This window comes from Hypanus sabinus, chromosome 30, assembly GCF_030144855.1.
Source record: "Hypanus sabinus isolate sHypSab1 chromosome 30, sHypSab1.hap1, whole genome shotgun sequence".
Classification (NCBI taxonomy): domain Eukaryota; kingdom Metazoa; phylum Chordata; class Chondrichthyes; order Myliobatiformes; family Dasyatidae; genus Hypanus; species Hypanus sabinus.
The window spans coordinates 1,987,615-2,014,304 of NC_082735.1; the positions used below are offsets into that span (position 1 = coordinate 1,987,615).

The 26,690-nt window shown below is 41.0% G+C and overlaps 1 protein-coding gene across 1 annotated transcript in view; it reads right to left on the minus strand.

Moving 5' to 3' along the window:
- The window catches only part of LOC132383377 (adhesion G protein-coupled receptor B2-like), a 1,046,509-nt gene that overhangs the window by 811,973 nt on the left and 207,846 nt on the right, over positions 1-26,690 (minus strand). Inside the window, exon 4 of the mRNA XM_059954264.1 lies at positions 8,820-8,984. Within this exon, the coding sequence (XP_059810247.1) occupies positions 8,820-8,984 (165 nt within the window). The remainder of the gene's footprint in view (positions 1-8,819; positions 8,985-26,690) is intronic.

A 26,690-nucleotide genomic window follows, 5' to 3' on the forward strand; every position in this document is an offset into this window, starting at 1 on the left:
GGATTGTCGAAGATTGCAGAGAAACATTGATAGGATGCAGAAGTGGGCTGAGAAGTGGCAGATGGAGTTCAACTCGGAGAAGTGTGAGGTGGAACACTTTGGAAGGTCAAACTCCAAGGCAGAGTGCAAAGTAAATGGCAGGATACTTGGGAGTGTGGAGGAGCAGATGGATCTGGGGGTACATGTCCATAGATCCCTGAAAGTTGCCTCACAGGTAGAAAGGGTAGTTAAGAAAGCTTATGGGGTGTTAGCTTTCATAAGTTGAGGGATAGAGTTTAAGAGTCATGAGGTAATGATGCACCTCTGTAAAATTCTGGTTAGGCCTCACTTGGAGAACTGTGTCCAGTTCTGGTTGCCTAACTATAGGAAGGATGTGAAAGCATTGGAAAGGGTACAGAGGAGATTTACCAGGATGCTGCCTGGTTTAGAGAGTATGGATTATGATCAGAGATTAAGGGAGCTAGGGCTTTACTCTTTGGAGAGAAGGAGGATGAGAGGAGACATGATAGAGGTATACAAGATATTAAAAGGAATAGACAGAGCGGACGGCCAGCACTTCTTCCCCAGGGTACAAGAGGTCATGGCTTTAAGGTAAGGGGAGGGAAGTTCAAGGGGGATATTAGATGAAGGTTTTTTTTACTCAGAGAGTGTTTGGTGCGTGGAATGCACTGCCTGAGCCAATGGTGGAGGCAGATACACTAGTGAAGTTTAAAAGACTACTAGACAGGTATATGGAGGAATTTTAGGTGGGGGATTATATGTGAGGCAGGATTTGAGGGTCGGCACAACATTGTGGGCCGAAGGGCGTGTAATGCGCTGTACTACTATTCTACTCCAGAGGAAACAATCCAAATTTGTCCAACCTTTCCTTTTAGCTGATACACTCCAATCCAAGCAATATCCTGGAAAATTCCTTCTACACCCACTCTAAGCCTCCATGTCCTTATTATAACACAGAGGCCACAACTGCATGCAATATTCCAAATGTTTTATACATTTCTTCCGGACTTTTATATTCAACAGTCTGACTGATGAAGCAAGCATTCTCCTTCATCACCACATTATTTGTTCATATTGTCAGTTAGAGGGAGCTACAGATTTATGCCTCAAGAATCTCCTTACATTGGAACATTCAACACCTCACTTGTGTCTGCAGCACATTTGTGCTACACTTCTACAATAGACTCCTCAATATAATAAGCCAAAAGACAATCTTGGAATTAGAGTAAATGTTCAACAAGGTTTGGGTTAATGTGGTGCAACTAAAAATAATACTTTTAATATTGGCTCTACAACAATTGATCAAGATAAATTTTCTAGAAATTTCAACAAAGAAATGGATCATTCACCTTGACTGATCTACCAAGTGTTTATGCTCTATGGAATTCTATTAGAAAATCCTTTTACATATCTTTCTATCTGTGTACTTAACCAATTTTCGCTTTAAGACATCTAAGCTATTAACCTGAACTACCACTCATGGAAGCAAATCCACATTCTAACCTCTCTAGGTGACGAATTTCTGAATATCTTAGTAGGTTTATTATTGTCTAACTAATGTCTACGAATCCTAAGGTTCAAGTTTCTATCACAAGCAAAACCATTTGTCAGCTTTTTCCTTATGAACGCCATTCATAACTTTAAGCTACACCCTCAACATTCTCTTCCCAGTGAAAGATATCCAAGGTATTTAAGTCCTTACTAGTTATAATCTCTTAATAAAGATGTAACTCATCATACTTTATACAGCTGCTCCATTACCTCCATGTCAAATTTCTAAGATGCAGTGCAGACAATTGAAATTTGAACTATCCAAAAGTTAATGTAAATTCTCTTTATCAGCATTACTTGAACTTAGACATGAATCTAAATCATTTTTTCCTTTGTTTCCACACAGCCGCAACCAACATTGCGACAAGAATGTGACAGCCAGCAATTACAAAGACAAACTAATCATCGTCTCAAACTAGTCATTGCAATCCAAATCAAACCTTCTCTCAATTTCAACAAGTAATTATCTTTAACAGGGAGATGTTACTGACTGGTTGTAGTTCCCAACAGCGTCTCGAATATTCTACAGTAAAAATACGTAGTTACAAAACTCAACAGTACATCTGGAGCACAACTATGTGCTTGCAATTAGGTACAGAGGAGATGTCATGGGTAAGTTATTTTATGCAGTGAGTGATGAGTGCGTGGAATGGGCGGCTGACGACGGTGGTGGAGGTGGATACAATAGGGTCTTTTAAGAGACTCCTGGACAGGTTCATGGAACTTAGAAAAATAGAGGGCTATGTGGGCTGAAGGACCTGTATTGTGCAGCAGGTTTTCTATGTTTCTAACTATTTAAGTAGTTTATCAAAGAACAATGACTAATCGGTGAAAGTCAGCCTAGGATTGGTTGTCAGATGACCAATAGCTGTTAGTTGTTTCATTTCGCTTTAATACCACCCTCCAACTGTGACATCTTCTTCAACTTTGACAGGCCTTCCATCAATGAGGTATTGGAGATACTTTGAAGAAGATCTACAGCTATTTCTGCTCTGATCTTGTTGACCTTAGCTTTCAGCAAATTCTAATATAACCCAGCTGACTTCACAATAACAGAATTTACAGCCATTACTGCATCTTCATTTTCAGTAACTTACTGATTCATAACTCTGCAGAAGGCAGGTGCCTGGTCAAGTTCATGGGTTAATGTATGTTTGATTTCAAAATCACATGTTGATAATATTGCTGTCCATCTTTGTAGGCAGTTAGCTGTATACACCAGGCTGCCTTTCTTAGATCTGAAGATGAACACCAGTAGCTTGTGTTCAGCAAGGAAAGTGAAGATTTGCCATAAAGCATCTTGTGGAATTTATTCACAGCAAAGATGAATCCTTTCTCAATTTGTCCATAGTTCATTTCTGCTGCGGCCAGTGATCTGGTTGCATGCATGACAGCTTTTTCAGAACTTTCTCAGGAAAGATGCGAAATGTAGTTAGACATATCCATCACGAGGACAATTGGCAACTCTAGGTTGAAATTAGGTTGTATTAGAGAAGTCAATGGCAGTATATTCTTCACATGACCAAAAGCCTCTTTGCAAAAGAAAAGCTTACAAAAGGTTCATAGAGCTAGGTAATGTTAGAGATCTAGAAGATTATAAGGTTACTAGTAAGGAGCTTAAGAAGGAAATTAGGAGAGCCAGAAGGGGCCATGAGAAGGCCTTGGTGGGCAGAATTAAGGAAAACCCCAAGGCATTCTACAGGTATATGAAGAGCAAGAGGATAAGACGTGAAAGAATAGGAACTATCAAGTGTGACAGTGGGAAACTGTGTATGGAACCGGAAGAAATAGCAGAGGTACTTAATGAATACTTTACTGCAGTATTCACTATGGAAAAGGATCTTAGTAATTGTAGCGATAACTTGCAGCAGACTGATAAGCTTGAGCATGTAGATATTAAGAAAGAGGATGTGCTGGAGCTTTTGGAAAGCATCAAGTTGGATAAGTGATCGCAATCAGACAAAATATACCCCAGGCTACTGTGGGAGGTGAGGGAGGAGATTGCTGAGCCTCTGGTGATGATCTTTGCATCATTAATGGGGACAGGAGAGGATCTGGAGGACTGGAGGGTTGTTCCTTTTTTCAAGAAAGGGAGTAGAGATAGCCCAGGAAATTATAGACCATTGAGTCTTACCTCAGTGGTTGGTAAGTTCATGGAGAAGATCCTGAGAGGCAGGATTTATGAACATTTGGAGAGGTATGACTAGGAATAGTCAGCATGGCTTTGTCAAGGGCAGGCCGTGCCTTACGAGCCTGATTGAAATTTTTGAGGATGTGATTAAACACATTGATGAAGGAAGAGCAGTAGATGTAATGTATATGGATTTCAGCAAGGCATTTGATAAGGTACCCCATGCAAAGCTTACTGAGAAAGTAAGGAGGTGTAGGATCCAAGAGGACATTGCTTTGTAGATCTAGAACTAGCTTGACCACAGAAGGCAAAGAGTGGTTGTAGACGGGTCATATTCTGCATGGAGGTCGGTCACAAGTGGAGTAACTCAGGGATCTGTTCTGGGACCCTTACTTTTCATGACTTTTATAAATGGCCTGGATGAGGAAGTGGAGGGATGGGTTAGTAAGTCTGCTGATGACACAAAGGTTGGGGATATTGTGGATAGTGTGGAGGGCTGTCAGAGGTTACAGCGGGTCATTGATTGGATGCAAAACTGGGCTGAGAAGTGGCAGATGAAGTTCAACCCAGATAAGTGTAAGGTGGTTCATTTTGGTAGGTCAAATTTGATGGCAGAATATAGTATTAATGGTAAGACTCTTGACGGTGTGGAGATCAGAGTGATCTTGGGGTCAGAGTCCATAGGACATTCAAAGCAGCTGTGCAGGTTGACTCTGTGGCTAAGAAGGTGTTTTGGCCTTCATCAATTGTGGAATCGAATTTAGGAGCCAAGAGGTAATGTTGCAGCTATATAGGACCCTGGTCAGACCCCACTTGCAGTACTGTGCTCAGTTCTGATTGCCTCACTACAGTAAGGATGTGGAAGCCATAGAATAGGTGCAGAGGAGATTTACAAGAATGTTGCCTGGATTGGGGAGCATGCCTTATGAGAAAAGGTTGAGTGAACTCCGCCTTTTCTCCTTGGAGCGAAGGAGGATGAGAGGTGACCTGATAGAGGTGTAGAAGATGATGAGAGGTATTGATCATGTGGATAGTCAGAGGCTTTTCCCAGGGCTTAAATGGCTGTCACAAGAGGACACAGGTTTAAAGTGCTGGTGAGTAGGTACGGAGGAGATGTCAGGAGTAAGTTTTTTACTCAGAGAATGATGAGTGCATGGAATGGGCTGCCAGCAACAGTGGTGGAGGTGGATACGATAGGGTCTTTTAAGAGGCTTCTAGATAGATACATGGAGCTTAGTAAAATAGAGGGCTATAGGTAAGCCTAATAAATTCTAAGGTAGGGACATGTCCGGCACAACTTTAAGGGGTGAAGGGCTTGTATTGTGCTGTAGGTTTTTTATGTTTCTATGTTTGGACCATTTCCATGTGACACCATTATTGAACAGGGCATTGACTGGCTCCCTGAAGGCAGTACATTGCTGGGAGAGTTGCTGAGTAATGATCGGTTATGCCCAAAAATGATTGTAATGTGCTGACATTTGATAGTGGATGAACCCTTAAGACAGCAGCAATATTTTCAAAATCTAGGCAATGATGAAACCCAGACACTTGATGGAAGACATCAGGAGATTGTATTTTCTGCAAGAGGTCACAATCTACAGACTTGTTGTTTGTTCAAAATGTGATCCAGGCATTGGCATTGTTCTGTCTGATCCAAGCATGTCACAATGATGTTGTTGAGGTTAACAGCAGCGCTATCAATAATAGGCAGATGGAGGAAGGAAAAAAAAAACTAAAAATCATTTAAGTTAGAGTCAGAAAGTTATACAACTCCAAAGGCCATTAGGCCAAATTCATGCATGCTCATCAAGATGTCTACCTGAGCTGATATGAGGTGCATCAGAATTCCTGGAGTCATCTGTACCTAAGGGTAGTGGAGGCCAGCTCACTAGAAATATCTAAGGTTTAAAAACAATTGAATGTTTGAGGAATTAAGGAAATGGGGAATTGGCACAGGAAAGGAGCTGAGGCCAGCATACATCACCATGGTCATATGAATGGCAGGCAGTCTTGAGGGGCTGAGTGGCTTATTCTTTCTCCTATTTTCTGACCTTGTGGGCAGACTATCTTTTATTAGCAATGGTGGTTGTCAGACCATCGGGTGAATATTTGTAATTTGTCATTTATCATTGAAGTTAATGTCTTGCTGCAGGTCGACACTGATTGCTTCTTCTTTGGAGCCTCAGTGGTCATTAGTTGCACCGTAGGACAATTAACAGAATGTTCAAAGAGCTTCCCTTTGTTGCAACTTGCTAGATTCAACTCTTTCTGTTCCCTTGTCCTCCATTTGGGTGGGAAGCAAAATTGTATTCTATTTCTGGTGTGATGACAATAAATACGTGATGATTAACCAGGAGACTTTACAGGATGACTCCTGACAGGCCCAGACAATAAAATGAACTATACATCTTGATATATACAATAGATCCTAAGAAGATTTTGTGATCTTTACCTATCCAGGCAGATGGAACGCAGAGACAGAATGGCTAGAATGCTCCCATAACTTGTGGCAGAACTCCATAACATAACGAAAATTCTTCGATCCAGATACATTGCACCATGGAAATATAGAGATGACTGTGTTCCTGAAAGCTTCATCAGGGTTGGGCTCTCCTAATCAGAACTCTTTTTTCCTTCCACATATGCCACTTAGGGCCTGCTGGGCGAATCCAAGTCTCACCCCTGGTGATACTAGTGACAGTTCCACTAAAGCATGGCAGCAAGGTAGCATTGCACTTAGAGAAATGCTATTACAGCACCATCTGTCACTAGCTGTTTTTTTTTGCTTGCTATTTAGCTGTAACTTCTTCTGCATGTCCACATTTTGAGTAGTTTGACATATGTAGCCCAATGTAGCAGAATGAGTTTGAAAGAGCCATTCAAGCCTACACATTGTATGGACACAGAATTGCACTGTGTATAAATGTGCTAATCATAAACTACAATCAAATTTGTGAACTAAAGGGTGCCCACAGCACACAAAATAACATAAGGTATGGAAACAAATTACTGTTTTGCAACAGCAACAGCTAAAACTAATTAGGAACGAAGAAAGTTCTTTACTCTGCTTTCTTGATATAAGCTGCACGAGCCTAATTGCATTTGAGAACTTGCTTCATGGATCACTAATAATTTATTTAACAAATTATAGACATTTTTCGTTATGATCTATTGAAATAGAGATAATAGAGATGATTAATAATAAGGGTGTTTGGATTTATGATGGAAGAATTCACTGAGGTAATTCACAAAGCACTGAAATTCTCTCAGTGTGACTGAGGTATTACTAAAATCATGAAAACCAATGCTCCATTGCAGCTTATGAGAGGGAATTAGATAAACCTATGGTGAAATAAAATTTGCAACTAAAAGAAGGGGTGTAGGTAGAGATATGGAACCTGTGAGGTAGAGCACTGGCATTAATACAAAGAAGTAAGTATTCTTGTGTGCTGTACCATTCTTAGAATCTGTAATGTTATGCTTTGAGTGATAAAACAATGCAAAATAACGTAAATGTGAAATTAAAACAAAAATGCTGCAAGATCTATGGAAAGGGGAATAAATATAACTTAATGATTTATATTTGTATTTGTATTTGTATGATCTTTCATCAGAACTAGTAGACTTAGACATTTTTAACCATGTAAAAGTTAGTTAGCATATTACCCCTAGACAAGAGTGCCCAATATCCTTCTGGTCCTAGACTGGTCATGGAAACATCTACAGCACAGAAAAGGAATGGGATCCAGAGGACCCTATAGAAACAACTGGACAATTTGGACTTCACTGATGATACAGCTCTCCTATCCATACCCACAAGCAGATGTAGGAAAAAAACAACAGACCTGCCAACAACATCAGCGCAAGTTGGCCTTTACATATTCATAAGGAAAACTAAACTCCTCAAGATAAACTCAACCTCCATTGACCAAGTCACTCTCAAGGAACCTTCCTAGGTAGTGTCAGTAATAAACAAGGTGGCACCAATGCGGATGTCAAGGTGAGGATCAGCAAAGCTAGGGCACCTTCATCCAGTTCAAGAATATTTGGAGCTGCAAGGAGCTGTCACAACAAACTAAGATCAGGCTTTACAACTTCATCATAAAGTCAGTTATGTACAAAGCAGAGACTTGGAAGATACCAAAGATTACCATGAGGAAAGTGCTGAACTTTAGTAAAGCTGTCTGAGAAAAATCCACCAGAGGTCATCAGGCGCACCGATCTATGGCAGAGAGCACACAAGCTACCAGCGGAAGATGAATTAAGGAAAAGAAGATGGGGATTGATAGGAAATACACTGCATATGCCAAGTACCAACATCACCAGGCAAGCGCCAACTTGGATTCCCCAGGGAAAGCAGAACAGAGGTCAGCCAAAGAACACTTGGTGACTCATCCTTGAAGTTGACACCAAGAAGATGGGGACAATTTGAAAGACAGGCCCAAGACAGAGGACTCTGGGTAATTACTTAAAAGAATATTTTAATTCCTATGTCAACATTTCCTTAAATTCTAATATATTTATAATGTCTGCTGGTGCTGATTAAAGAGTCATTGAGCTGAGAAAAATTGTTTTCTCAACATATAAATTTCTTGAATATTTTAAGCATCGACTACTTTTGCTTCCTTTAACTGCAAACAGCATTCATTAAACTATCATTTGTCTCCACTCAAGGAAATTAGAAAACATAATCTTCAAAATTCTTTTTTTTTCAAATATAATATCAAAATAACATTAACATAATTATCGCTCTTTTCAAACCTGGATTCAAGACCTTCTCAGAGAAAGGATATCAAGACTGCTAGTCCCTAAAGGTTACCAGTTGGTGTCCACTGTGATAGGTTAACACACGTAATATGGCACTGTTTTCTATCTTATTTCATCCTTAAATCTCTAATCAAAATAATCAAATCTGAATTTGTACAAATATACAAGATATCTAATTTGTCCCAGATTACAGTGATTTAATCAATGTTCCACTATGAGATCCATTGTTGCAATATTTCAGCAGACAAGTCCACTAAACTTAGTTTCTTAGTGTCATCATCCTCACTACAGAAACAACAAAATAAATTGATCCTGCCATCAGAAAAAGTAATTTTGAAGAGGCATATGGTTAAAGTAAGTTTATACCAACCAGGGCAAAGTGCAATGTTGCAGAGCTTGGTTTGCAGCTCTGGGCCCTGACACGATTTCCCTCCATGCTGTGGAGCAACGCACATCCGAGATCTGGTTCTTGATCCTCTCCCACAGGTAACTGAGCACAAACTCCATGGCGACCACTCCTCCCACAGACCATGTACTACAACACAGTGTAAATCACACGAGAGATCTGTCACCACAGAATGCTAAAATAACAAATAAAAGTCTTTTACTCTGAGGATGACAGACCTACTACAGTATCAAATAGTTATTTTACTTTCTTGCCAGGTTCTTATAGTAATGATAATTATTGGCAAGTCTGTAAACTTCCTGTTGTCATTTAAACTTCATTCAATTAAATTTCAACATTACTGACTAAATTTGAATGATTTCAGTGGAGAGTCATGCTCAGAGTGCTTATTATCCAACTTGCACTCCTTTCAAGTTAATTAGCGGGTGCAGAGATTATTGAAGTTACTGTGTTATATTTGAAGGCATCATTATCTCCAGACCAGTATATCCGAGACAACAATGAAAAGATGTCATCAAATTTCGAGAAGTAGTATGATTTTAGCAATTTTAAAAACCATCTACCACAAATGATCAAGATGAAATCATATCACTATTATAAGTACACCAAATAATGCTTGTTCATGATTTCCAAAACAAGGTCACAGAGACAACATTAATTTGAGACAACAAGGAGGTACTGGGAGTCTAAATAAAATAGACCACTAAAACAGGTGAATTGTGATGATAAATTAGCACATTCATTGCTTACAATATATGACAGATGCACAGAATATCTACAACATAGCAGGAAGCCATTCACAATATCAAGTTTATAAGAGAAATCCTGCTAGCCTGATTCCCTTCCCTCTTTTCAAATTCTCCGGGTTCAGAAACTTATTCTTCTCCCTTGTGAACCTTCACCCTTATTATCCCTGACAATTCATTCCAGACCCTGATCATAATACTGAAAAGTTTTTCTTTCTGTCATTTAAGGGCTTATTTGCCTTCATTGTGGTCATGAAATTCTTTGAACGCTTGGTGTTGAACCACCTGAAGACCCTCACCAGCAGCCTGCTGGATCCCCTGCAGTTTGCCTACCGGGCAAATAGGTCAGTAGACGATGCAGTCAACCTGGGACTGCACTATATCCTGCAACATCTGGATCATCCTGGGACCTATGCTCGGATGCTGTTTGTGGATTTCAGTTCGGCGTTTAACACCATCGTCCCTCATACCCTCTGCTCCAAATTGTCTCACCTCACTGTGCCACCTGACCTCTGCGATTGGATTTACAGCTTCCTGACCAACAGAAGTCAGCAGGTAAGGATGGGACAGATCACCTCGGATACTCAAATCACCAACACCGGCGCCCCCCAAGGGTGTGTCCTCTCTCCACTGTTGTTCTCCCTCTACACCAATGACTGCACCTCCTCCAACCCCTATGTGAAGCTTTTGAAGTTTGCAGACGACACCACCGTCATTGGACTCATCCAGAACAGTGATGAGTCTGCATCTCGACAGCAGGTGGACCAACTGGCGCTCTGGTGCAGTCAGAACAATCTGGAGCTGAACACGCTCAAGACAAAGGAGATGATAATGGATTTCAGAAGACATCCCCCCGTTATGTCCCCCTTCACAGTCCTCAGCAGCCCTGTGTCCACCGTGGAGAACTTCAGGTTCCTGGGAACTACCATTTCTCAGGATCTGAAGTGGGAGCAGAACATCAGCTCCATCATGAAGAAGGCCCAGCAGCGGATGTACTTCCTGCGGCTCTTGAGGAAATATGGTCTGCCTCAGGTATTGCTGCTGCAGTTCTACACTGCAGTCATTGAGTCTGTCCTGTGCACCTCCATCACTGTGTGGTTTGGAGCTTCCACAAAGCAGGATAGAACCAGACTACAGCACACAGTGAGGACTGCTGAGCGCATCATTGGAGCCTCCCTGCCCTCTATTGTGGACCTGTACTCTTCCAGGTTGAAGAAGAGGGCAGGGAACATCATAAAGGACTCCTTCCATCCTGCGCACAGACTGTTTGAACTGCTTCCATCTGGAAGGCGCTTCAGATCCCTCCAGACTAAGACTAATAGGCACTGGAGAAGTTTTTTCCCTACTGCGGTCACTTTGCTGAACAGTTAACTGCCGGTTAACTGTCGGCTAACTATTACTTGGATTGCACTACCTGTATGTATAATCTATATTTTCATTTATATTTATCATTATTATTGTTATGAGCAGAGAGACAACATCTGCCGGAAGTAAATTCCTTGTATGTGCACAGGTACTTGGCGATTAAAGTCTGATTCTGATTCTGATTCTGATCCTGATTCTGATTTTATGTCCCTTAATCACTGATCTCACCAACAATAGCAGCAGTTAATATCAACAGTTTATACAAGTTCAACTTCAACCATATACATGTATATTTTCATGATTTTAAATAACCCTTATCGGCTCCTTCTTAACTTCCTTTAGGAGGAAAAGAGCAGTTTCCCTGATCAGCTGCATAACTGAACTCCATCATTCTTGAAATTGTTTTAACAAATTTCTTCTGCACCCTCTCCTAAAGTGTAGTACTCAGAACTGTAAACAATATACTAATTTGGAAGAACCATTGCTTTTATAAAGGTTACCTTAACTTCCTTGCTCTTGATCTCAATGCCTTTAACCTCATGATCCCATTTCTCAACTTACTCTGCTATTTTCAAAGAACTGTGCACATAATGGGGGAAAACCCAGGCATTCCACAGAGCCATTCTGTGAGGCATCTTAGCACATCCTCCCCATGGAATGCATGAGTTTTCCCCAGGTTGTCTAGTTTTCTTCACACACCAAAGATATACTGGGTAGGTTAATTGATCATTGTAAATTGTCCTGAGATTAGGTTAGGGTTAATTGGTGTTGTGGGATTACTGGGGCATCATGGCTCGAAGGGATTGAAGTGCTTACTCTGCACCGTGTCACTAGATAAACAAACAAATAAACTCCATGGTCTCTTTGTTCTTATACAGTACCTCATTTATAATTACAGTATATCCCCTAATTTATATTGTCTATTTCATTCTTCCTCCAAAAATGCAATGCCTCACTTTTCTGCCCATTCCATCATCCTGTCCAAGTCCATGAGGACTACTGCAGTTCACCACGGAAAATGTTCTGTTGTTTATAGATCTTGAAAATGCATGCTGCATAGACAAGTTCAAATTATTAATATATATTTTTAAAAAACAGTGGTCCTGGAACAAATCTTGAGGAACAAATACTGCTACTCAGAAGGTTTTAAACCAGAGTAGTTGGGGTGGGGACCAGAGCAATATGTCAGCAGGTGGAAGGATTTATGGGAAACAAAACTCTGTGAGCAGTAAATCTAAAAGGAAGGACAGGTTAAAGAACATGTTAGGACCGATGGCTTGAAATGTGTTTACTTCAATGCAAGGAATTGCTACATGCTGTAATAATTTATTACAGCAGGATGTGCTGTAATTGTTATATGGTTATATGGAATATTATGGATAAGGCAGAAAGAACTTGGATTAGTCAATGGAACTCTGATGTTGTGGCCATTACAGAGACATGGTTACACAAGAGCCAGGGCTGTCCGATCAACATTCCTCATTTTAATGGCTTTAAATGATAAAGATGGTGGACTTGCATTACTAATCGGGGAGAATGTTACAGCTACCCTCGGCGAAGGCATACTAGATGACCCATTCACTTAAGGTAGACTCAAATACTTTGAGTCAGTATTCATCAGAGAATAGGACATGGAAGATAGTCAGATTAGTATGCAACATGCCTCTCTGCTAGGGTATATTGAAAGTGCTGGGTCTCTTATCGAGGGCCCGAAGGGATACATCTCAGATTATTGAAAGAGCAAAGAGAGGAGATTGCTGTGATCTTGACAAGGATGTTTTGTAACCCCTCTAGGCACAGGTGAGGTCCAAAAGGACTAAGTAACTAATATTGTTCCTTTGTTCAAGAAGGGTAATAAGGATAGTCCTGCAAATTATAGACCAGTGAGCCTCAGATGAAGTAGGCAATCTAGTGGAGAGGATTCTTTGGGATAGGATTGATTGAATATTTGGAAAAATATGTCTTAATTAGGGACAGTCATCATTGATTTGTGTGGGGTAACTCATGTCTTACTGACTTGATTGATTTTTGAGGAGGTGACTAAAATGATTGATGAAGATAGAGAAATGGGTGTTGTCTATATGGGCAATTTACAAGCTCCTTCAAGGCAGGTTGATCCATAGGATTGAGAAACATGAGATCCACATTGACTGATGCTTGGATTCATAATTGTCTTGACTGAAAAAGACAGAGGGTAGTGGTGGAAGGATGTAATTCTAGCTGGAGTTCCAAGACCAGTGATGCTCCGCAGAGATTACTGCTGGGACCTCTGTATCTGTGACATACTCTCAGTGGCCACTTTATTCAGTGCAGCTGTACGCCTGCTCATTATCGCAAATATCTACTCAGCCAAATGTGTGGTACAACTAATTATATAAAAGTATACAGACTGGTCAAGAAGATCAGTTGTTTTCAGACCAAACATAAGAATGCAGAAAAAATGTGACCTATGTGATTTTGGCAGTGGATCAATTGTTGGTGCCAGACAGGATGGTTTGAATATCTCAGAAACTGCTGAACGTCTGGGATTTTCATGCACAACAGTCTCTAAGGTTTACAGAGAATGATGCAAAAAACACAAGACATCCAGTAAGTGGCAGTTGTGTGGATGAAAAGGGTACAGAGGAGATTTACCAGGATGCTGCCTGGTTTAAAGAGTATGCATTATGATCAGAGATTAAGGGAGCTTTACTCTTTGGAGAGAAGGAGGATGAGAGGAGACATGATAGTGGTATACAAGATATTAAGAGGAATAGATAAAGTGGACAGCCAGCTCCTCTTCCCCAGGGCATCACTCCTCAGTACAAGAGGACATGGCTTCAAGGTAAGGGATGGGATATTAGAGGAAGGTGTTTTATTTGCAGAGTGGTTGGTGTATAGAATGCACTGCTTGAATCAGTGGTGGAGGCAGATACACTAGTGAAATTTAAGAGACTACTAGACAGGAATATGGAGGAATTTAAGGTATATCAGAGGCAGAGTTTAAGAGTCGGCATAACATTGTGGGACAAAGGGCCTGTACTGTGCTGTACTATTCTATGTTCTATGTTTTAAAATGCCTTGCTAATGAGAGAGGTCAAAGGAGAATGGCCAGACTGGTTCAAGCTGACAGGAAGGTGACAGTAACTCAGATGACAACATTTTACTGCACTGGTGTGGAGAAGAGCATCTCTAGGCACAATATGTCAAACCTCAAAGAGCAACGCACACAAAATGCTGGTGGAATGCAGCAGGCCAGGCAGCATCTATAGGACGGAGCACAGTCAACATTTCGGGCCCAGACCCTTCGTCAGGACTAACGGAAAAAAGAGATAGTAGGAGATTTGAAAGTGGGAGGGGGAGGGGGAGACCCAAAATCATAGGAGAAGACAGGAGGGGGAGGGATGAAGCTAAGAGCTGGGAAATTGATTGGCAAAAGGGATACAAGGCTAGAGAAGGGAGAGTATTATAGGAGAGAAGCCTTCGAAGATAGATAGGGGGAGGGAGGCACCAGAGGAAGATGGAACACAGGCAAAGAGTTATTGTGAGAGGGAAAGAGAGAGAGAAAAAAATATATATATAATACAAATAAATAAATAAATAAATAGGGATCGGGTAAGAAGGGGAGGAGGGGCATTCACAAAAGTTAGAGAAATCAATATTCATGCCATTAGGTTGGCGGCTACCCAGATGGAATTTAAGGAGTTGTTCCTCTAACCTGAGTGTAGCTTCATCTCAAAGAAGATGGTTTACAATTGCAGAAGAACACAAACAAACATACGGCTAAGGACCGATTAATTTCAACCCGTGATTACCAGTGCGGGTAAGAGCTTGCCTGTGGGGGGTCTGCTGGTGGTGAACTTGTGCCGTGAGTTAGCAGACCATTCCCTAGAAGGGGGTCTGTGCATCTGTGTCTGTGTGGGGTTCACACAAAGTGACTCTAAAGACTTTGGAAGCAAGAACAACTAAAACTGCCAACGTAAACATCAACTCAATTAACTCTCTCTCTCTCTCCATCAATTCAACTCGACGCAACACAAAGTGAACTGAACTGCTTAAACTTACCTGTCACCGTAAGACTGATAACTATCTCCGGAACTATTCTTTTATTATTATCTATTAACTATTATCTATTATCTTAACACACACACATTTACGGAGATATATATATAGTTTATAACCTGTATCGTATTATCCAGTTTTAATGATATTAATTCGTAGTAGTAATAAATATAGTCTTAATTTATAGTAAACCAGACTCCAGGTGTGTTCCATTTCTGCTGGTCCTTTTCAACTTGTCACTGGATTCGTGACACTATTCACCGGCAGCCAACCAGGAAAGGCCACTTTTATTCCCACTCACTGCCTCCTGCCTGTCAGCCATTCCTCTATCCATGCTTGCATCTTTTCTGTAACACCATATGATTTTATCTTGTTAAGTGACCTCATGTGTGACACCTTATCAAATGCCTTCTGGATTTCCCTTCACAGAAACCATGTTGACTTTGACTTACTCTATCATTAAAGTACTTCATCTTTAATAATGGACTCCAACACTTTCCCAACCACTGAAGTTTGGCTAACTGGCCTATAATTTCCTTTCTTCAAGAGTGGAGTGACATTTTCAATCTTCCAGCCTTCCGGGACCATGCCAGAATCAAGTGATTCTTGAAAGGTCATTACCAATGTATCTGCAATCTCTTCAGCAACCACTCTCGGGACTCTGGCAGGTAGTACATTTGGCCCATGTGACTTATCCACTTTAAGACCTTTCAGTTTGCCTAACACTTGTTCCTTTGTAATAGCAATGGCACTCACTCCTGCTCCTTGACACTCCATAGAACCATAGAACACTACAGCACAGTACAGGCCCTTCAGCCCTCCATGTTGTGCCGACCCATATAATCCTTATAAATAAGTACTAAACCCACACTACCCCATAACCCTCTATTTTTCTTTCATCCATGTGCCTGTCCAAGAGGCTCTTAAATACCCCTAATGTTTTAGCCTTCACCACCATCCCTGGCAAGTCATTCCAGGCTGTCACATCCCTCTGTGTAAAAAACTTACCCCTGATGTCTCCCCTGAACTTCCCTCCCTTAATTTTGTACGTATACCCTCTGGTGTTTGCTATTGGTACCCTGGGAAACAGATACTGACTATCCACCCTATCTGTGCCTCTCATAATCTTGTAGACCTCTATCAAGTCCCCTCTCATTCTTCTACACTCCAAAGAGAAAAGTCCCAGCTCTGCTAACCTTGTTTCAAATGACGTGTTCTCCAAACCAGGCAACATCCTGGTAAATCTCCTCTGCACTCTCTCCATAGCTTCCATATCCTTCCTAAAATGAGGTGACCAGAATTGAACACAATACTCTAAGTGCAGTCTCACCAGAGATTTGTAGAGTTGTGACATGACCTCTCTATTCTTGAACTCAATCCCCCTGTTAATGAAGCCAAGCATCCCATAGGCCTTCTTAACTACCCTATCAATCTGTGCAACAACCTTGAGGGATGTATGGATTTGAACCCCAAGGTCCCTTTGTTCATCCACACTCTTAAGTAACTGACCATTAATCCTGTACTCAGTCTTCTGATTTGTCCTTCCAAAATGCATCACCTCACATTTATCCAGATTGAACTCCATCTGCCATTTTTCTGCCCAACTCTGCAGCCTGTCTATATCCTCTTGTAACCTTCGACAACCTACAGCTCCATCCACAACTCCTCCAATCTTCGTGTCTTCCACAAACTTACTCACACATCCTTCTGCCTCTACATCCAGGTCATTTATAAAAATCTGAAATAGCAGGAGTCCCAGGACAGATCCCTGCGGCACTCCACTAGTCACCGACATCCAGGCAGAGTACTTTCCTTCTACAACTACCCTCTGCTTTCTTCCTTTAAGCCAATTTTTTATCCAAGCATCCAAGATTCCACTTATCCCATGCCTCATGATTTTCTGGATGAGTCTGTCATGAGGGACCTTGTCAAATGCTTTGCTAAGGTCCATGTAGACCCCATCCACTGCCCTACCCTCATCAATTTCTTTTGTTACCTCTTCAAAAAACTCAAACAGGCTCGTGAGGCATGATCTTCCCTTCACAAAGCCCTGTTGACTATCCATGAGTAGACTATATTTCTCCAAATGCTCATAGATCCTATCCTTAAGAATCCTTTCCAGTAGTTTGCATACCACTGACGTAAGACTCACCGGTCTATAGTTCCCAGGTTTCTCCCTATTACCTTTTTTAAACAAGGGGACTACATTTGCATTCTCCAGTCCTCCGGCACTTCCCCTGCAGCCAAAGAGGATTCAAAGATCATAGCTAATGCTCCTGTGATCACTTCTCTCAATTCCCACAACAACCTGGGGTGTATCATATCCGGCCCTGGGGATTTATCAATCTTAATGTTTTTAAGAAGATCCAGAACTTCTTCTTCCACTCACAGACCACTGGTACACTACTAGAGTCTTCCTTAGTGAAAACATATATAAAATACCCATTAGGTCCATCTGCCATTTCTTTGTTCCTCATCATAAGCATCATTTTCCGGTGGTCCAACATCAACTCTCACTTCCCTTTTACTCTTATTATAAATTAAAAAAAACTTTTAGTATCCTGCTTTATATTATTGGCTAGTTTGTCCTCATATTGCATTTTCCCCCTTCTTATAGCTTTTTTAGTTGCCTTTTGTTGGATTTTAAAAGCTTCCTAATCTACCAACCTCCCACTCACTTTTGATATCTTATAAGAGTGAAGTAGTTCATTTTGGTAGGTCGAATATGATGGCAGAATATAGTATTAATGGTAAGACTCTTGGCAGTGTGGAGGATCAGAGGGATCTTGGGGTCCGAGTCCATAGGACACTCAAAGCAGCTGCACAGTTTGACTCTGTGGTTAAGAAGATATATGGTGTATTGGCCTTCATCAATCGTGGAATTGAATTTAGGAGCCGAGAGGCAATATATAGGACCCTGGTCAGACCCCATTTAGAGTACTGTTCTGGTTGCGTCACTACAGGAAGGATATGGAAGCCATAAAAAGGGTGCAGAGGAGATTTACAAGGATGTTGCCTGGATTGGGGAGCATGTCTTATGAGAATAGGTTGAGTGAACTTGGCCTTTTCTCCTTGGAGCGATGGAGGATGAGGGGTGACCTGATAGAGGTGTATAAGATGATGAGAGGCAATTGATCATGTGGATAGTCAGAGGCTTTTTCCCAGGGCTGAAATAGATGCCACAAGAGGACACAGGTTTAAGGTGATGGGGAATAGGTACAGAGGAGATGCCAGTGGAAAGTTTTTTATGCAAAGAGTGGTGAGTGCGTGGAATGAGTTACTGGCGACGATGGTGGTGGTGGATACGATAGGGTCTTTTAAAAGACTTTTGGATAGGTACATGGAGCTTAGAAAAATAGAGGGCTATGGGTAAGCCTAGTAATTTCTAAGATAGGGACATGTTCGGCACAACTTTGTGGGCCGAAGGGTCTGTATTGTGCTGTAGGTTTTCTATCTTTCTAAGTTTCTATGCCCTTTCCTTGGCTTTTATGCAGTCCATAACTTCCTTTGTCAACCAGGGTTGCCTACCACTGCTATTTGAGAACTTCTTCTGTGAGATATATTCAGCCTGGTTATGCTCTGATCTGCTCTATCAATGCTAATACATCACACCCAACTCTATGCTTCTTTATCTTATTGATAAGTCTTTTATGTGGCAGACTGCTCTGCTGTTATCTCCGCTAGTATTGTCCTTCAATCCACCTGGGGAAGCTCCTCTTATTTGCCTCTATAATCTTTTATATTCCATTGCGACCCTGATACATCTGACTTATGCTTCTCCCTCTCCATTTGCAGTATGAGTACAATCATATTATCATCACTGCCTCCCAAGGTTTCCTTTACATTAAGCTCCCTAATACAATGTCATATCCACCATCTGCTATAGGATCCCATTACTCATCACAACTTCCACACCCTAACCCTCCCTGCTTTCTATAGGGACCTGGTTCCCTCATACCTTCCTACCACTCCTCCCCATCACTGGTACTTTGCCTTCCAATCATACGAACTTCACCAGTTATCCATATGCTTCTTCTCTGAAAGCCATCCAGAGACTGAAACTGTTAAGGCCAGGTAAGGATTCACATGCATCTTTAATATTTGCTGTTCTGAATGCAGTCACCTTTACCACATAGACTTTTGAGGTTATAATGGGTGCAGTGGCTAGAGAGGTACAAACAGAAGTTACTTACTTGGATTTCCAGAAGGCATTCAATAAGGTGCCACATAAAAGAGTTATCAATAAGATAAAGAAGTATAGAGCTGGGCGTGATGTATTAGCATTGATAGAGGATTGGTTAACTAATAGAAAGCAGAGAGTTGTAATACATGGGTGTTACTCTGGTTGCAATCAGTGGTGAGCGGTGTGCCACAGGGGTTGGTGCTGGGCCTGTTCATGATATACATTAATGATTGGAAGGGAGGATTGAGTGTACTGTATGTTAGATTGCTGTTGATACTAAATTGAGTGGAAAAGCAAATTGTGCAGAAGCCATGAAAAGTCTGCAGAGAGATAATATAAATAGGTTAGGTGAGTGGGCAAGAGTCTGGCAGAGGGAGTACAATGTTGATAAAAGTGAGATCATCCATTTTGGATCATTATTTAAATGGTAAAAAAAATTGCAGCACACTGCTGTGCAGAGGGACTTGGGAGTGCTTGTGCATGAATCACAGAAAGTTGGTCTGCAGGTGCAGCAGGCTATCAAAAAGGCAAATTAAATGTTGGTCTTCATTACTAGAGGGATTGAATTTAAAAGCAGGGAAGTTCTACTGTAAATTTACGGGATACTGCACCTGGAGTACTGCATGCAGTTCTGGTCTCCTTACTTGAGCAAAGATATACTGGCTTTGGAGACAGTGCAGAGGAGGTCACCAGGCTGATTCCAGAGATGGGCTCAGATTATGAGTCGCCTGGGACTGTACTCACTGGAATTCAGAAGAGGAGATCTTATAGAATATATATAATCTTACAAAATGGATAGATAATATGGAAGCAGGAAAGTTGTTTCCACTGGTAGTTGAGACTAGAACTAGCAGACATAGTCTCAAGATTCTGAGGAATAGATTTAGGGCGGCGATCAGAAGGAACTGCTTTTCCCAGAGAGTGCTGAATCTGTGGAATTCTCTGCCCAAATGAAGCAGTGGAGGCTACCTCAGTAAATATATTTACATAGAAACATAGAAAACCTCAACACAATACAGGACCTTTGGCCCAGAAAGCTGTGCCGAACATGTCCTTCCTTAGAAATTACAGAGAGTTACCCATAGCCCTCTATTTTCCTGAGCTCCATGTACCTGGCCAGGAGTCTCTTAAAAGGCCCTATCATATCTGCCTCCACCACTGTCGCTGGCAGTCCATTCCATGCACTCACCACTCTCTGCATAAAAAACTTATCCCTGACATCTCCTCCATACCTACCTCCAAGCACCTTAAAACTGCGTGCTCTCGTGCTAGCCATTCCAGCTCTGGGAAAAAGCCTCTGACAATCCACATGATCAAAGCCTCTCATCATCTTATACACCTCTATCAGGTCACCTCTCATCCTCTGCCACTCCAAGGGAAAAAGGCCATGGTATAAGGCATAAGGCATGCTCCCCAATCCAGGCAACATCCTTGTAAATCTCCTCTGCACCCTTTCTATAGATTCCACATACTAAATTTTTTTTTGTTTTTTTTTGATGGCTCTTAGAACAGCCTTTGTTTTGTGCTTGGGAGGAAGTGGGAGTTTTTCAGCTGCTGAAGCCATAGAGAGTGCAGCCCTGGCATTTCAGAGCGTATACCACATCCATGGCAGTGACCATCTTTTCAGATCACATTCTCTTGGAAAACCTTGCAGGTCTCCTCGTAGATCAGACCCGATATCTGCTTGATGCCGCCATGGTGATCCAGACGGTGGTTGGCTGGTATGGTGATGCCCTGGATGTTTTCACGGAGTACTTTACGGTGCCACTTGGCTCCACTTTTGCCCAGTCCTTTGCCTCCTTTCCCTCTGCCAGACATGATGCTGCTTCATTCAGGTTGCTGGTCAGTCAAGGTTGACAAGGTTGGATAGGTTTTTGCATAGTAGGGGAATTAAAGGTTATGGGGGAAAGGCAGGGTGGTGGAGATGAGTCCACGGCTACTTCACCCATGACCTTACTGAATGGCAGAGCAGGGTCGATGGGCCAGATGGCCTACTCCTTTTCCTATTTCTTATGTTCTTAAATGCAGAACTCACACTCTACAATGGCCATCTGGATCTCCCCATTTCATGCTATTACAACTCCTTTCTCCACTGCAAGGATGAAGCTAAATGAAAACTGAAAAGCTCAGCCAAATCCATCATGGACACAACACTTCACATCATTGTGGACAGTTTTAAAAGGGGGTGTCTCAGGAAGATGACATTCATCATTCAAGACCTGCATCATTTGGGACATACCCTTCTCTCATTACTACTAGTGTAGAAGACTTGTTCACCATTTTAGGAACATTTCTTCCCCTCCACCATCAGATTTTGGAATGGTGCATGAACCACTGAACACTACATTATTGCTCTTCAGCTTTATCAAATGAATAACTTATTTGTTCATTTATTTATTCACTAACTTATTTATTTAGTGATTTAGTAGCTTACACTGATTTCTGTCCTGCACTGTGCTGCTACCAAATAAAAACAACAAATTTCACAACATTGTGTATGAAATTCTTATCCTAAGAACACCACTTCATATTCCATTTGGTATATGGTATCAAGTCACTGGCATCTTGTGTGCTCCTTTCTCTCTCCTTCTGATTCACTTAAGTTCTATTACCTTACTTTTGTCAATGCCACCTAGATTACAATTACCCAGTATCCTTTACTTTCCACACTTGGCATCAACATATTGATGCAATTACAAAGAAGACACAATAGTAGCTATATTTCGTCACAAGTTTGAGGAGCTTTCATATGTCACCAAAGGCTCTAGTAAATTTCAACAGATGTACTGTGGAGTGCCTTCTAATTGACTGCGACAAATTCTGGTAGGGAGGGTCCACTATGGAAGATTGGAAAAAGCTGCAAAGGGTTGCAAACTCAGCCAAATTCCTCATAGGCACTAGCCCCTCAACCTCGAGTATATTCAAAAGCTGATGTCTCAAAAGGCAGCCTCTATTATTAAGGATCCCATCACTCAAAACATGCCCTCTTCTCATTGTTACCATCAGGGAGAAAGTACAGGAGACTGAAGAAGTGCACTCAACATTTTAGGAGCAGCTTTTTTCTTCCACCCTCTGATATCTGAATGGACAATAAAGCAACCCATCAACACCACTTCAGTACTTTTTTTTTGCATGCACTACTTATTCTATTGATTAAATTATATATATCCTTGTAATGTATAGTTTTTTTAAAATAAGTATTGCACTGTGCTGCTGCCACAAAACAACAAATTTCATGGCACACCTGTGACTTTAACCCTGAACCTGATTCTGGCTTTGCCTGTCTGTCATCCCTACACGTAACGTAAAGTGTCTCCTATCCTTTTGCCCATTTGATTTCATGTGGCCAATCTCCATCCTTTGATCTAGTTCCACTAATCATCTGCCTTACTCATCAGATTCCATTAGCTGCAGCATCTTTTATCTCCGCTATCACCTTGCAGTCTCTATAGGTATCTTTACTTACCCCTCCCCACCTGCCCCCTTCCTCAGCTGTTCTTACTTGAATTGGGTTGAGTACAAGTGTTGGGATGTTATGTTGAAGTTGTATTAGACATTGATGAGGCCAACTTTCAGATACTTGGTCAACTACCCACAGGAAAGATGTAAATAAGATTTAAAAAGTACAGGGAAACTTTACAAGGCTGTTGCTAAGACTACAGGACCTGACTTATGAGGAAAGATTGAATAAGAACTTTATTGCATAGAATGTAAAAGATTGAGGGGAGATTTTATAGAGATATACAAAATTATGAGGGGTATAGATAGGGTAAATATAAGCAGGCTTCTTTCACTGAGGTTGGGTGAGACTACAACTAGAGGTAATTGGATATGGGTGAAAGGTGAAATATTTAAGAGGAATGTAACTCAGGTTAATTAAACCCAAAATGTAACGTTAGAAAGCTCCACTTGCGGAGGGATGAAAATGAGGTTTACCAATTAAAAAAAAAGATAACCATAGAACCATAGAACACTACAGCTCAGAAAACAGGCCATTTGGCCTTTTTAGTCTGTGCCGAAACTTTATTCCACTAGTTCCATTGACCTACACCCAGGTCCATAACCCTCCAGACCTCTTCCATCCACGTACCCATCCAATTTATTCTTAAAACTTAAGAGTGAGCCCAAATTTACCACGTCAGATGGCACGTCATTCCACTCTCTGAGTAAAGAAATTCCCCCCTAATGTTTCCCCTAAACCTTTCCCCTTGCACCCTAAAGCCATGTCCTCTTGTATTTATCTCTCCTAATCTATGTGGAAAGAGCCTACTCAAGTTCAAGTTACTTTTGTTGTCATTTTGACCATAAACTGCTAGTACAGTACACAGCAAAAATGAAACAACGTTCCTCCAGGACTCTGGTGCTACATGAAACAACACAAAACTATACTAGACTATGTGAGACAGTACAAGGCTACACTAGACTACATAAAACAATATAAAAACCTCACTGAACTACAGACCTGCACAGGACTACATAAAGTGCACAAAACATTGCAGGGCAGTACAATAATCAATAAACAAGACAATAGGCACAGTAGAGGAGAAATTATAATGTCAGTCTAGACTCTTGAGTATTGAGGAGTCTGCTAGCTTGGGGGAAGAAACTGTTGCACAGTCTGGTCGTGAGAGCCCAAATGCTTCAGTAGCTTTTGCCAGATGGCAGGAGGAGAAGAGTTTGTGTGAGGGATGCATGGGATCCTTCACAATGCTGTTAGCTTTTCGGGTGCAGTGTGTGGTGTAAACGTCTGTAATAGCGCATTTACTCTGTCTATACCCCTCATAATTTTGTAAACCTCTATCAAATCTCCCCTCATTCTTCTACACTCCAAAGAATAAAGTCCTAACTTCTTTCATCTTTCCCTGTAACTTAACTCCTGAAGATCCGGCAACATCCTAGTAAATCTTCTCTGCACTCTTTCAATCTTACTGATATCCCTCCTATAGCTAGGTGACCAGAACTGCACATGATACTCCAAATTTGGCTGCGCAAATGTCTTATACAACCTCACCATAACATCCCAACTTCTATATTCAATACTTTGATTTATGAATGCCAGGATGCCAAAAGCCTTCTTTACAACCCTGTCTACCTGTGACGCCTCTTCCACGGAATTATGTATCTGAATTCCCAGATCCCTTTGTTCCTCCGCACTCCTCAGTGCCCTACCATTTACTGTGTATGTCCTACCTTGATTTGTCCTTCCAAAGTGCAATATCTCACGCTTGTCTACATGAAATTCCATTTGCCATTTTCTGGCCCATTTTTCCAGTTGGTCCAGATCTCTCTGCAAGCCTTGAACACCTTCCTCGCTGTCCACAACACCTCCAATCTTAGTGTCATCAGCAAACTTGCTGATCCAATTTACCACATTATCACCTAGATAATTGATATTGACAACAAACAACAATGGTCCCAGCACAGATCCCTGAGACACACCACTAGTCACAGGCCTCCAGCTTAAGAAGCAATCATCCACTACCACTCTCTGTCTTCTCCCACACAGCCAATTTCGAATCCAGTTTACAACCTCTCCATGGATACCTTGTGTCTGAGCCTTCTGAACTAACCTCCCATGTGGGACCTTGTCAAAGGCCTTACTAAAATCCATGCAGACAACATCCACAACCTTTCCTTCATCTACTTTCCTGGTAACGCCCTCGAAAAACTCTACAAGATTCGTTAATCATGATCTACCACACACAAACCCGTGCTGACTGTCCAAAATCAGCCTTTGGCTGTCCAAATACTTGTATATCTGATCTCTCAGAATACCTTCCAATAATTTACCTACTACTGATGTCAGGCTCACTGGCCTGTAATTACCTGGTTTACTTTTGGAGCCTTTTTTAAACAACGGAACAAAATGAGCTACCCTCCAAAACTCCGGCACCACACCTGCGCCTAAGGACATTTTAAATGTTTCTGCTAGGGCTCCTGAAATTTCTACACTAGTCTCTCTCAAGGTCTGAGGAAATATCATGTCAGGCCCAGGGGATTTATCTACCCTTATTCGCTGTAAGGCAGCAAGCACCTCCTCCTCTTTAATCTCTATATGTTCCATGACACTTGAGAGAACTTGAGAGAAAATAAGCTATGTGAGAATGAGGTTCTTATTCACACGTTTCTTTGGAAACAAGCCACAGAAACGCTGCCATCTATAGAAACTAACTAAAGATATAAACTGCTCAAAGTGGAATTTGTAGTTAGTAAAGGAAAATCCCCTTGGAGGAGAGACGATAGTGATAAAAAGTTGATTGAAGCTACAGCTATAACAAGCACCAGTTATAGCAAGACAATATCAGCAGTGAGTGTCCAAGATCTCTTCTGTGGAACTAGGAATTGATTTGGTTAAATCATACCAAGGGATTCGGTGAGATAAAACAGTTTTACTGTTCAGTGTGTATAATTTGTGCATGAAATAACTGAGTGTTGTAACTGAGAAATGTTTGGAAATGACAATGTGATATTAAGTTATTTTGAAATAGAAAAAAGATTATGTATCAGAACTTATGAATTTGTAGTCCTATGGTATACAGGACAGGTTCTTTTTGTATACGTTTTGGGACTCAACTTTCTTTGGATGACCCCCTATTTCATGCAATGAACTAAGAAACAAGACGGCAAGCCATCGAAGAACTAGTGTGGGACAAAATATTCATGACATAGAGGATTTAATACGGTTGGATATATAAGTTCAGATGTATAAAATCTAAGGATCTGAATTTGATTTTCTGGAAAAACTGATTATGTTTGCCAAGACTTTGATAAATTACTGAATGTGATTTACCTTGTTTAAAAGTTGTGATATTGGAGAATTTGTCGTTAAAGGAGTTAATCTGTGTGTGTGTATATGTTTGGTGTTGAATTTGAATTTGTAGTCAAGACATACTGACCTGGAACTGTAACTGAAGTTAACCATAATACTTAAGAATAGGAATTCAATTAGTTTTTTAACTAACTAGGGATAAATAAAAAGGTAAATGTTAGTCTGTAAACCTTTAAATAGAGAATAACACTAGATCAAATTAGTTAGAGAAATTGGAGTAATAAAGGTTATTATAAAGAATCTCATTTATTCTAACTAAATAGGAATTTGTTTTTTTCTGACATATGAGATTTGGAACTGAGGACAGAATGTTGGAATTTTGAATTGTTCTTGCTGATGTAAATATTTTGTCTATATTTCTATTTTTCATAAACAAAACTTATTTCCAGAAGAGTGCACTTTCTATTCACTGCCTCATTCTGATAGCCTACTAGCACCTGATGTAGTACTATGTAATTTGATTTCCGCTTAAACAGTGCAGCGACCAGTCACAGAAGGTAAGACAAGCACCACACAGGTGTTACTGGAACATGAGGAGAAACTTCTTCACTCAGAAGGTGGTGAGGGTGTGGAAATGAGCTGCCATTAGAGTGGCGAATTTGATTTTGATTTCAATGTTTAAGAGAACTTTGGATAGGTACACGGATGTGTGGGATACAGAGGGCTATGGT